We start from the raw sequence: 13,233 nt of genomic DNA, 5'->3' as shown, positions 1-13,233 counted from the left end.
ATCAGAAATGGGGATGGGGCTCGCTACAATGTCAGCGTAAATGAGGAGGACAATGGAGGTGCTTGGGCGAAAGGGAGGGACATACCGCCAGACTACCACCTCGTTTTCTAGACAAGACGATCCTAGATCCAAAATGAGGGGTCGTTAGGCTGTGATTGCGAGCTCGAGGGGTATGGCTTCGCTGAAACACCTGGACCTAACCTCGCGGGTAATGCGTTCGAGCGGCCCCGGAGCTGCTATTTCGATACAGGAGCTCCAGACTGATGACAATCGGAGCAGGATGGTCGAGCGATAGCCTGAGTCTCGCTCTGTCAGAATGGGAGTAGATGCGAGGATAAAGGAAGCTGTTGGACGGACTCGTTAGCGCTAAGAACATGTGAGGAGTGCGAATGCGTCGATCACCGGCCGGATACTCTAGCTACCAACCGTGCCTGACGCACGGATATCGCAGCCGCCACGTGGATCAGGTGGCAGATGGGTGGCGAGTGGCATCTTTCTCCCCGGTAGCGCAGTTGCGTTGAGTGAGCTTTCCGGAAGGGCCAGGAAGGACATACAGCCCAGGGAACAAGGAGAGAGGCCTGAAAGAAGAGCCATTATTCCAGCCAAAAAAGGTCGCGGGCGGGCGCCCACTGTGGCACTCACCCACTCGCCGCTCGGTCCGGAGTCCACTCTGCTCATGTATCCAAGTGCCGTTCGAGGCACATGCTCCTCCCGTTCTTCAGACTTCGGCGCTCAGGGCTCAGAGAATGGCTGCAGAGAGTGGCCAGAGATCGAGATCTCGACATAGATCACTACGTGTGTCATCAATCGACGTAGAGTGCCACACGACAAAGGTCGACCGTAATCATGACTTCCCTTGACTTCCTCGTTGGAATCTAGGTCTAGTAGATCTACAATTACACATCGCTGCAAGATCTGATCGCCCTTTGCGAAGTCATTGCGCGTCGTGCGTCCATCACGGCTCTAAAAACACATTGTAGGATGTCCTGTTGCTTCTCAAACTTCTGGGAGCTGCCTGTTCTGAGACAGCCGGAGATCTTCAGCTTCTCATGCTTCTCGCAATCTGGCCTCACGATGCGATTCAGCTCGGTGCGTCTAGGTTTCTGTCTCGAAGATAAGGCGCCAAGCTATTGATCCTTTGAAGGGTTCTTATCTAAAGGCGCCAGATCTGATGCCCCTTACTCGCTTCCCCCCTTCTGCTCCGTGGACTTCAGGCAATCTGACTAGAAGCAGATCAGATTGACGTCGCAGAGCTTCTAATTCAAAGAAGCAATGTCGCTCGGTCGATCCCTTGAAGGCTTCTTGTCTAATGGCTGTCATACAACGCGACAGTCACTCGCATCACCTGAGACCTCTCAGACATGACATAAATAGCGCTCGCTCTCCGGTTCAGATCAGGTCGACAGCAACTACAGTCATCACAGATCACATTCCATCCTCACTCACACTTGACAATCTTGCCACCCTCGATCTCACATCCTCATACTACCCTTATCGCACACTATCCAAGGTCTTCCAACAGAAACACGCGATATGGAGTCAGGCAACGAGGCTTATTTGACCAACGTCTACATCTTGCATTGGTGGATGCAGATCGCCAGTCTGACGGGTCCGAGGGTCCGACTGTCCGCTCCTTCGCGATCTACGATCCCACACAGACGATCAGTGGCCACGGTGTCCTGAAGGCGAGTGAGGTTCTGGCGTGGCGAGAAGACGACGACGCCAGGATCTTCAACTCGCTGGAAGATTCCCTTTCGGGAGGCGCGTGGCCGAATACTTGGCAAGACACGGAGCAGTCCGTCCGGAGCCTCTGCGAGATCAAGCAGAAGCTGAAGGACGGCAGACCCATTCGTGTCATGAATTCCCACATCCAACCGGGATCGGCCGCCAACGCTGACAGCGCCCGACCCACAAACCTGGAGAGGACCACCAAGGACAATTCTGCCCAACAGCTCCTGATCAGCCTTCACCAGGCGATCCTCGCAGGCATCGACTTCGTGGCAGGTAACCGGACCAATTAGCCCTCCAGGCGCATCTGTCCAGGCCGAGTGCCTCTCTCCTTACTTGTATCATCCCGCTAAGAGCAGCGAGTCGCTTGTCTATAGTTCATGCATATCACATCGTATCCTTATGTCTTGTTCGCTTCCCATCGCGACGCAACCGAGTGAGTCTCAGTCTCGAGCGAAGTGCACTTTGCCGACTGGGACACAAGAGATCATGTGCGGATATCTCCCTCACATCAAGATCTAAAACAACCCCAGCAAATCATCATCCGCCTTCTTCTGCCCCTGTCCCTGCTGGGCCGATTGCCCCGCCACAGGACTAGCGCTCGGTGGCGACATCAGGTCCATCCCCATCCCGCCCATCCCGCCCATACCTCCTGATCCCATCGCCGCAGCCGGCACGCCAGCGGGCTGACTCGGTACCGCCATACTCGCCGTTGAGAAGAGGTCCATGAGCTCGTCCAGAGGATTGGTCGATTTCGTGACGGACGCTATTTGCTGTGTCGATATAAGACCGCGATCGGTTGCTGGTCGGCTGGTGCTGGCGCTGGCCGCGGGGGTGGATGGCTCGTCGTCAAAGTCCAGGAGGTTCTCGGCTTGTTGACCAGCCATGACTGTTTGTAATGCCTTTTCGCGCGATACTTCCTCCTCCACACTAAAGCATCAGCCCAGGTCCCCGCTGATATTACTGGCCAGACTCACTCTGTTGCCCGCTTGGCCATCTCCTCTGCCCCCAGACGCCCCTTCCCAATGAACGTCGCCGCCGGCTTGTGGTACACACTCGCCAAACTCGATATCTCCCCCAAAAGCTCCTCCAATATCGCCGGAGATACAGTTGTTTGCGGCAGACTGATCGGTGGCCGAACAGAGAGGACGACCGACTTCGCAGCGGCCGGGTCGGACGAGAGGAGCCGCCAGTAGATGTACGCTCGATCGCGCACGTCGGGCGAGTCGCAGTCCTTCGTTGCTGCCTGAAGGACTTTTTGGACGATACCCTGTGCCGAGTCGGGCTTCTTCAAGAAGAGCTTGACGATAGCTGTGAGGGTTTGTAGTTGGACCTAGCATGTCAGCTGAGATCTGGACCTGGGCGGAGTGGGCTCACCTGATAGCTCTCCTCCTTGAAGGCATCCAAGAAGTGCCCCAGTAACTCATCGGCATTCTCAATCTTCTCGGCATATTCCCCAATGATCCAGATCAAAGACGCTTTCGCCTCTGGCTCGTCCAGCTCTTCCAGGTTGGCGCATAGTGTTGGGATGACAGCTTCGTACGAGTGTGGGTATTTCCGGAAGATATCCTGCATTGTCAGTCAAGCACCTTTTCCGTATCTGCCCTACTGACCTTGATAACAATCACTGCCTCCTGTACCACATAGCTGACCCTCGTCTCGATCAATTCCATCAAAACGCCCACACACCGCTCCGCCGCCGACTCGATCTTGATCGCTACCTGGCCCATCGCCCGAACTGCCTTGCGCACAAAGTCGACATCCACTTCGGAAGCATACCTGATGAATCAGCTCGATCCGCACGACATGTCAGATTCTCACTCACTCCTTCAATTCTCCTAGCAACGTATCTACATTCTTATCGCTCGCGAGCCGGACCATGATATCCAGCTTCTCCACCTTGACATATGGCGGGTCGTTGTATTTGCAGAAGAAAACGCGCATCTCGTTGGCGAGGATATCGGGACGTTTTTGGAGAAGGAGGTTGATGTTTCGGAGAGCGACCCATTGGACTTCGGGTGGAGATGAGATGAGAGTGACTGATGGGTAAGCTTTGCCTGGTCTCTTGCTTCGTGGAGCACACATGGCAGCTGACATACCGAGAGGAGGAGCCATTTTTCGTGTGATGATCTTGAGCAGGTCTTCCCGCTGCACGCCCTTGATATGGACCATGATCACCTATCATCAGTTTCAACTTCAAGCGTTTCAACCCCTCAGAACTGACCTTGACGGCTCCCAACACCACCGCAGCGTTATTATGCTGGAACTGCGGCATGACCCGCTCGCAGATCTGCTCGCTCTCCTCGGTGTCTACCGCCTTGTACGTCGCGAGGGTGTTGAGGATCGCTATTCTTCCCCATTCAGAGCATTCGTTCAGCGCCACGAGTAGCTTGGAGAGGGTAGGTGGGTCGATGAGGAAGAGGTGGGCGTTGGGCTTGGCAGAAGTGGGAGGGGTAGTGGGGTTGCCGTCCTCGTCTACGGCTGATTCGGGTGTTTCAGATATCCTTAGTGATGCTTCGTGGATGTCTGAGAGGGCGGTGATGGCGTTGGCGACGACCTGAGATGTCAGCTCGACCGCTACTGTTCAAGTCGCAAGAGATAAGGCCTCAACTCACCATAGGGTTCCCATCTCCCACCAAGTCCCTCAACGTATCGATAAACCCATACTCGACACATAGCTCAGGCTTCAGGTCGAACACCTTGGCCACACACAATGCCGCCGTCTTCCGGACATAGGGGTTCTCGTCTCTCAGGCACTTTGACAGCGGGGACGCGAGGTAGTCGAGCGTCTTTTCTGTGCGGAGGACGGACATGGTGCGGATGGCGAGAGCGCGGACGAGGGGGTTTGGGTCTGCGGTGTCCTGAATATTTAGCAGGTGCCCTCTGTGTTGCACTCCAGACAGTATATCCGCCTTGCGAAGCCCAGCTCAAGAGGTAACAGGTCAGAACTTACCTTGACGAAGGTGTTGACGGCGAGGATGACCAGCTCTGGCTGAGTCTTGGCGTAGTTCATGAGATACAGATAGACCAGCTTCTTCTGCTCCAGGTCGTCCGTTTGCTAGGCGGTCAGCTTCTCCCGTTGCGCAGCGGTGTCTAGCGGTCTAGCGGTTCCTATTCATAACGCCGCCCTGCTCTCCCGCCTCTGCGGCTCACGTCTGGGCAACCGCGTCCGTGATCACGACCCAGTCCAATATACTGCAAAGTATCCTCCCGTCATCGCCTAAGCTCCACATTGTGACCGCCCTCTCGTCGACACGCCAAATCCAGCTTCGCCAATTCCAACTTCCCGGCGACCCTCGCTTACTTCACGAGCACCTCCATTCACATCCACTGACCCGGCCCTTACGTCCAACATTCTCATATCCAGGATCCTGCACTCACCATGTTCTTCACCACATCCGGAAAGAGTCCACTACAGTCCTTCCCTATGGTGTGATTCGCAATGACCCGCTTGATCGCGTCGGCCCGCTTTTCGCGATACTCCGAGTTGAGCTGTTGACGGAGCTCATAGTTCTCGCCTGAGACGTCAGCTCTCCCTTTCTTCTCATAAAATCAGACGGGCTGTCATATCCGAAGGATCAAAGAGAGCTCGGGTCCCATCATGACGATACGCGAGTCCAGCGGACATACCTTTTCGGGGAGGTGCTACAGACATTGTGGAGCTGTTTGACCGAGTATGTGGAAGTCCAAAGACGCTTTCTTCTTGTTTGAGCCTGGTCGAGGTGTTGGGTTGTCTGTGCTAGCTCGGCGACTTGGGCCTGGGCTCGCGGCGTAAGTGAGTAGACAGCAAGATGGTTGAGGAACAACTGAGGAATGCAGAGCCAAATCAGAGGTTGCCAAAGGACGCGCGAGGTTATAACGGCATTGCTCTCGCGCGTTGATTGATTCGGCGAAGGGCAGTCAATCTGCTGAAGCACTCCGACCGTTCAGTGTCTATCATGGACCTTGGGAGCGGCCAGCCATCACGCAGGGCTCCAAGCTCCTCTCGAGGTTGCTTCAATCGATGTTGAGCCAGGACAGGCGCGGCTTGCTGAAAAGCGGCCTCCGAGCGCGGAGATATTGGTTCTTACTCGGCCTCGGTCGACGGACATCGGGCTCGTGGATATCGAAACTTCGCCGCCTCCTTTCGATGCCTATATGACCGCTGACTGTTCTGATACTCCCTACTTCCCCCTTATAACCTCAAAGCCAGATGGTCCCGCGAAATTGACGCCGCTGACTCTTTACCCCTCCTGGCGTCAGCTCATGCGCTCGACATGCCCGGGACAGTCGTCATCACCGGCTCCAACGGGGGCATGACCATCCTCACTGTTCGCCAGTACGCTCTAGCCCACCCTGAGGATCACCTCATCCTGCTCGTACGAGACCCCAGCAAGCTGCCTGCGGAGGCGGTCCCGGCATCGGACAAGATCATCTACGAGGCGCTGGATATGACGAGCCTTGAGGCCGTTCGCAAGGTGTCAGCCAGTATAGCTGCGAGAATCAAGGCGGGATCTTTACCTCGAATCAAAACTCTGGTCTGCTCCGCTGCCATTCAGGTGAGAATCGGTGTCCAGAGCATCAGGCAGGATCACGCCGATGTTCAGATCACGTCGATCGAACAACCCAAAGTCACTCCGGACGGGTACGAAGAGACCATCGCCGTCAACCACCTCGCGCACTTTCTCCTTATCCTTGAGCTACTTCCCTCTATGGCGCCAGACGGCCAGATCATCATCGTTGGCAGCGACACCCACCGGAACGACTACAAGTTCTTTGTCAAGAAGGCGGCGTACGCGCCACTGGAGCAGCTCGTCAATGTCAGCCCGGGCAGTGAGCCTATCGAGAACGCGAAGGACAATGGGTTGCAGAGGTATGCAACTTCCAAGATGCTGCAGCTGATGACGGGTCACATGGTATGTCTTTCCCTCCCCACCCACCGAACTCTAGCTTATGGTACAGCTGGCACGTCGTCTCAAATCTCATCCCACCTACTCGGGAATCAACACCGTCATGTTCGATCCTGGAGCGATGGGCGGTACCGGGATGCTGCGAGACCAGTCGCGCTTCCGTCAAGCTCTCGTGGACCTCGCCTTCAGCTTTCCGCGCGTTCTCAACTGGATCGACCCGGAGTTCCAAATCTCGCTCAAGGCGGATAGCGCGGCGACTTTGTTGCGTATCATGGAAGATCGGGAGATGGCAAAGGTGGAGCCGTTGGAGCCGGTGAGGGAGACAGGAGGGGCGCCGTACTACACACCAAGTGGCAATTTGACGCAGTCTTATGGGGAGACAAACGAGGTAGAGAAGTCAAGCGCATTGTGGGCGGACTCCGTGCGGCTCTTGGGGATAAGGAAGAATCTGTCGCTGGAGTAGGGGATAGTCAGAACCCAGGATGGCGTCAGCGGGCTAGAAGTGAATGGATGGCTGAGGAGAAGCTTGGCCGTGCGTACTGACGTACTGGCAGCGTGATCTGCTTCTTGCACGCCCGAGCACGTCATAAGACGTGGCAGACGGTAGGTGATGAATGGATCCCTTAGCTGGTCAGGGGTAAGAAAAGAAGCCCGCGTAACAGACTCTTTGCTGAGCTGGGAACGCACTTAGAGGGGTAATCGCCACTTGGCTTGATACTTCATATCCTGCTCCGTCCCCATATACAATCTACCGAACATGTCTGACTACTCAAACGCGCTGCCGTCTGACACGTTGCCCCTGCGCCATTCATACCGCCAGTTCTCCGGGCCTAGGATATCGCATGAGGAACGTGAGTACCGATGGCTCACTGGAAGCATCAATGCGCGTTTTTTTCGCTAAGATAGACTGACCCATAACAGCCTTCCGGCCCGCGGGACTCGGTGATGACAGTGAAGCTGATGATGATGACCCAGACGAAGAGAACCGACCAGCATCGCCTACTGCGTCGGAGGAGGGAATAGCTCCTGCGAACAGGCCGCGAGGAGAGAGGCGGGAGGAAGAACCGAGTGTTGAATCGAAAGAGTCCAATGTTGTCTCGGAGGATGACGGTGCGTCCAAGATCGAAACCGCGTACTTTGCGGCTATCATGCCCAAAATGAAAGAGATCATGTCGATTGAAAAATCCATCAGCTCCCTCGAGCGCGTCGGTCTCTCGACCAACACCCCGGAAGAGTTGCGTTCGAAGCTCGAAGACGCAAAAACCCGGCTTGCGGTCCAGGCATCAGACCTTGCTACCTCGGTGACGGCGATGACTGCTCCTGCTGGCGCGGAAGCTCAGCAGACTTGCCACACTCAGGTGGCCGCATCATTACAGGGGTGAGGTGTCGGACTCGTTGATTGTGGACGTACATATGCGTATCTGTGCTCAGTATTGTTCCCTCAGTCTACAACGACCCTGTGCGCTCCACATCTCAGAATCATTGACGCTGTATTGTTACAGTAAAGAGAAAGTATCTGCGTTTCGGAGGTGGTGGCCAGGGCAGGATCCGGACCTGTCGATGGGGAATCGCCACCTTCGCCAATGAGCATGGGTCACTCACAAGGCCACTGACCTCTCGCTTTGTGAACATCTCAGCTAAAGGTAAATCCGCACCCTGGCGGGACTGACGGCCCCCATGTCATGTTGCTGCAGCTATCTCGCCAGATATACTATGAGTACTGCCACGAGATGGCGAGTCCCTATGTCCAAGGCTCCTGCAGCCCCACCGCCCAAGAGCGACGTTGGTGATTGATTTTGTCTTGTAGGTGCAAGGAAAAAGGTAGAGGGAGCTCGGCGGATACATGACTAGATGGCACGATATATAGTGGTGTCTGCGAACGATCCGTCTCACTTCTAGCTACGGTACCTTACCCAACGACTGGTCTCCCAAAACCCACGGTAGTGCCGCCCCGCGAGGTGATGTTGAATTCACCTGGAAGATTCCAGGCTGCCCGATTTTGCTCAACAGCCCTCTGGGTGGCCTCTCTTTTCCTGGCTGCTTCTTCCTCGACCTTCCCCTCCCCCTTGCACTTGATACATGTGTACTTCGCCCGCCCAAAACCCCTAAGACGGCTCCTGAGCCGAATCAACTCCCCTTGACTATCGCCGTTATGATTGGCGCAGTATTGGCACCCATACCAGTGGCGACAGCGCAGCCACCGGTGTGGTGCCGCTGCGCAGAGGAGACAGCGAGCGAGGTGAGACAGGCGCACGGACCTCGGTGGCAAGACGTTTCAGGTGTTTCAGTAGTTAGATTCGCCTCTTGCCTTCATCTCTTATCCCATACTCTAGCTATAGCCAGGTAGCTCTATGCATCGCCCATAGCCTCTAGCTCTCGCCCTCGACACTGCACGCCTTCTCGCAGTGCCTCGCGCGCCCGCTACACTTCAGGCATACCGATACCTGGCTCCCACATCACATTCGCCACCCTCCTTCTCCCCGCTCGACTAGACGCCCAGACCGTCCCTGGAGGCACTCCGTACGAAGCCTACCTCATCTCGACTCTCTCTCCACCCTCCCCACGCTCCACGGCACTACACCGGATCAAGACGAATATGAGGAATGCGGATATGACACCGACGGGGACTCCTGTGACGCAGAGTCAGCGGAGTTGGGTTTGGCCCGAGGACCGAGGCCCGACACAAACGTGTTACTCACCGATAGCCACAGACCGTCTTACCATGGTGCCTGTATTGCCGATGGGCACCAGCGGATCGTCGCCGAGCCACCCTTTCGTCGTGTCCGCCCGTCGCTGGATATGGGGCATGTTCGCAAGTGCTGGCGGCTCGAATTGGTTGGATCTTCGTAAGAGCTGTAGCGGGCCCTCTGCCACCTCTGGATGCCTGCTGGATCGATGGTGGCGATTGAGGGAGACAAAGCCGATTCATTTCGTTCTCTATTCAGTCTAGTCCCCTCAAAGACGGTACACTATGTAAAGGGATACCGAGCTATTACCCCTGCAGATTCCTTTGAAAATCAACCCCTAAATAAGCTACAGCCCCGGCCTCGTTACTGACTACGAAGAGGGCAGGGCTTGCTGTGACGTGCGCGATGGGCGCTGGTGCGCAGTGGGAGGCGGCAAGGCAGCGAGAGGGACCTGCCGACTGCTCGAAGTGTAGACTTACCGAGCCTTATGGCCAAGAAACGCTTATGATGTACATCTGGATGAGCACAGCAAGCAATACTGACCACTCCAATAGCTACAAGTGTTCTCAAGACCTTCACATTCCCTTCCGTTGTCAATTCCCCTAGTCCCCTTCCCATCCACACGGTCCCTCCATATCCTCCCATGTTCCCCTATGACCCCCAGAGTCACAGTCACCCTAGGCACCCATCAACGACATCCGCCTCTTCTTTCCGATTCCATCTATAGGTGGCTGCGACCCGCCGAGAGGCGTAGGACTCCCAGCTCGGGCGTCGCTGCGTTCGGCTTCCTCCGGGGCGGTATCGCCAGTGATGGCTTTCTTGTCGAAAGCGCCTGTTTTGCGTAGCCACCTAACGAGTCAGCTGGTGTGCGCAGGTTGCCACAGAGCTGGACTCAAAAGCTCACCTTTGCCTGACTTGATGATAGCTTCGGGTCGGTACGCCTTTACTGACCAGATCCCACTTCTCGCCATGCAGCGCTACAGCCCGAGCAAGCAGCTCATCCTAAAAATGTCAGCTCGCCTTGGCCACGGAGAATGAGACTGAAAGCTCACCTCCTCCACAGTCCACTTCAAATACGGCGACCTCATCCTCCTCGCCGGCATCGAGCTCGTCAAGTGCACATACTTGCCCAGTCCAGGCACCGTTCCGCCTGTCGGCGAATTGAACGCATTCGTCTCCCCACCACCGCCGCCACCGCCACTAGCCTCGCCAATGATTGGTGTTCCAGCAGAGACACTGCCGAATCGTTCCCTCTTGGCCACCAGGGGCGGCGAGAAACCTCGAGGGGTCTCCTCGAAGGGACTCTCGTAAAGGGACCAGTCCCGCGCCGGGGTAGTAACGCCGTTAAGCGCTACCGATGCGTCCGAGACGTCCCGAGGGCGTTGGCGGGGCGTGGCGATAGTGGTAGAGGAGGAAGTGGCGGGTGCGTAGGGGGTAGCGTTGGCGGTGGTACGGCCGTTTGGGGGTGGTGCGGGTGGATCTGCGAGGGAAGGGTCGATCATGTGATCTGCGATCTGCGGACCTTGACGGAGTTCCAACGCCGGGGCTAGGCCGAGCCGATTGGGCTGGGCGGGCGGCTGCATCTGCCGCGAAGCATCTTCGGCGTGTCGATCCGCACCCTCGTCAGGGCTATCGATCTGGCTCGCGCGGAGCAAGAGATCCAGCGCCGACTTGTCGACCGGTCCAGCACCGCCGCCCTCGGGCGTGACGGTATCGTCATCCTCCGCCATGCCTCCAATCGGCTGGGACCGGCCCCAAGCCGTATCCTTCCTTGACTTCTTGGTCGGATGAACGTCCTCCGAGGGTGTCTCCGCCCGACCGTGATTCGTCGACCGAGTGGCGGACATGTTCGACATCGGGATTGGCTGACGAGAAGAGGTAGGTATAGGCGATCCCGGACGAGTAGCCAATTCCGCCGCGAGGAGAAGATCGCTAAAATTGGAACCGCCGGGCGTAGTAAGGGGTTGCCGGACGCTCTTGTTGTTCCCCGGTGTGGTTGGCTGTTTCTTGTGGCTCTTCTTGTGCTTGCCCAGAGGCGTATCCGGCATCCGGCCCTTCCCCTTAGCGCCGGTAAAGCTCACTCGACGCTCCAGGCGGACTTCCGGCTTCTCCTCCAATTCGCTCTCGCCTTCCTCCTCGACCGCCTCCTCATCAAACAGCATCCCGCCGTACCCCTCCGAATACCCTAAGCCGCCATCGGGTCCAACAACTCCGCCCCGCTTAAGCTCGTCCAGCGTCAACCGCCCGACACGGTCATCCACCTGCCGCATGACCCGCACTTTCCGGGCAGCCAGAAGAAGATGTTCCGTCCGCGCATCGCCCATCGTAGTAGATCGCATGATCTTGGCCGGGGAGCGAGAGCGGCGAGGGTACAGGGGTGCCTGTTCGGCGCGAGATGGCCACGATCTGGGCGGAGGAGGGGGATATTGTGGAAGGGGTCCGTCGCCGGGAGCGACGTCGCTGTCAAAGTTGTTTGAAGAGAGTACAACGTGGGAGCGGAGGTGTTGCAGTTCGGTGACGAGTTTGTCAATTTGACGTTGAGTATCCGCAAGCTTCTCGTGTCAGCAGATATTCTGAGTGGATTGAGATAAACTTGCCCTTGGAGCCATCAACCGATTGTCCATCTCCAATCGCTTATTCGCCGCCTCCAATTCCTGATGATACCCCACATTCAGCTCAAGATGCCCTCTCGGCCTGATCCCAGAGGCGATATCGGCTTCCTTCTGCTTGAGTAGCGCCTGGGTAGTGACGTGCCACGACTGGCGCTCGGCCGCAAGTCGACTCCTGATCATATCAGCCACTAGTCCGTGCGTTTATCATCTGGTGATGGTCATACCGCTCAATAGCCATGAGTTGCTCGGACAGCTTCGCCTGCTGCTGCAATGTTCGGATGGTATCGCGCTGAGCGGCGAGTTGTTGGTGCAAGAAGGGTAGCTCGTCGATGCATGGCGTGAGGAGTGTTCGAACCTGTTTATCAGCATTTTAGACTGTTATCAGATGAGTTGGACGTACCATGTTCTTCAACTCAGTACTTCCCGCGCCCGATTCCGTGCCTCTATCGATCTCGTCGAAGCGCCTCTTCATCACCTTCAGGCTCTCCTCCGCCGGGAACCCATGGTTGGGCGCTGACTCCACCGACCCAAATCGTCCGGCAGCCTGCCCGTAGGACCCCTTTTCCACATTTCCATATCCCACCCCGAGAGCTTCCCCCGACCCCTTCGTGCTCTCCCCAGTGCCCTGCATTCGCTCAGAGGCTCCCTGCGAGATGACTCGGACGCTCCGTTTGCTCCCCGGCGGCGCAGCTGGTGTTTGAAGCTGTGATTCCCTCTGATGCGGGCTGAGCGGGCTGCTACCGAGTGAGGGCGTCTGAAGTCGATGATCTGTTGGTGTATGGGGATTAGGCAGATCTGAATGCTGTTGCATCGGGCAGTCGGCGAGCTAATGACTGAGTGGACCGGTCGGCGGCGAGAAGATCAGGCGCGGTGACTCCGTCCTTTGAGCTATCGAGTCGAGTCAAAAGCGCTTCGCGCTCGACGCTGAGATATTCCCAGCTCTTCTGGCAAGAAGCAAGAAGCGCAGGTGCTCTACTGTGTCCGTATAGAGCAGATATATAGATGAGGTATGTATAGAAAAGAAATCAACGTCGCTGGCTGAGAGAAGAAGGTGGCTTTGAGAATGACGCAAGGTTGCAAAGACACTCACGGTTTGCTCCCGAATCGGGTAATTCTCGGCGTTACGATAATGAGGCACTCGGGTGGCAACTTGTGGCACATCCTCTTAGAGCAGCGCACTTGGGTATTGTACCTATCTACCTTTATCAGATGGTCTCAGCGGCCCCCAGCTCACACGCTGAACAGCTCCCCCAGCTCATTCAATGTCCGTGCATGTAGGCAAAAGATTTTTATTGTCCCATCCCATTCACCTGTAAT

General features: G+C 56.5%; 3 protein-coding genes across 3 annotated transcripts; 1 reads left to right on the top strand and 2 right to left on the bottom strand.

Annotated features, from left to right (window-relative positions):
* Positions 1-2,246: 2,246 nt before the first annotated feature.
* Positions 2,247-5,383, bottom strand: MKK02DRAFT_39108 (clathrin binding protein; the record flags this gene model as incomplete). The annotated part of the gene is made up of 11 exons (XM_053090444.1): positions 2,247-2,658; positions 2,706-3,061; positions 3,106-3,297; positions 3,342-3,507; positions 3,554-3,767; positions 3,828-3,906; positions 3,953-4,285; positions 4,344-4,589; positions 4,682-4,786; positions 5,110-5,246; positions 5,359-5,383. 11 exons carry the CDS (start codon positions 5,381-5,383, stop codon positions 2,247-2,249), a joined length of 2,265 nt encoding a protein of 754 aa, XP_052942908.1.
* Positions 5,384-5,984: 601 nt separating this feature from the next.
* MKK02DRAFT_39107 (uncharacterized protein) lies at positions 5,985-7,080 on the top strand (the record flags this gene model as incomplete). The annotated part of the gene is made up of 2 exons (XM_053090443.1): positions 5,985-6,623; positions 6,670-7,080. The coding sequence occupies 2 exons, from the start codon at positions 5,985-5,987 to the stop codon at positions 7,078-7,080; spliced, it is 1,050 nt and encodes a 349-aa protein (XP_052942907.1).
* A 2,901-nt stretch (positions 7,081-9,981) lies between these two features.
* Positions 9,982-12,547, bottom strand: MKK02DRAFT_39105 (uncharacterized protein; the record flags this gene model as incomplete). Its single annotated transcript, XM_053090442.1, has 6 exons — positions 9,982-10,153; positions 10,209-10,306; positions 10,357-11,856; positions 11,974-12,088; positions 12,141-12,271; positions 12,317-12,547. The coding sequence occupies 6 exons, from the start codon at positions 12,545-12,547 to the stop codon at positions 9,982-9,984; spliced, it is 2,247 nt and encodes a 748-aa protein (XP_052942906.1).
* Between the last annotated feature and the right edge of the window lie 686 nt (positions 12,548-13,233).

Source organism: Dioszegia hungarica, assembly GCF_025882075.1.
Source record: "Dioszegia hungarica strain PDD-24b-2 chromosome Unknown MKK02contig_19, whole genome shotgun sequence".
NCBI lineage: Eukaryota > Fungi > Basidiomycota > Tremellomycetes > Tremellales > Bulleribasidiaceae > Dioszegia > Dioszegia hungarica.
This window is presented reverse-complemented; position numbering and strand designations above follow the sequence as displayed.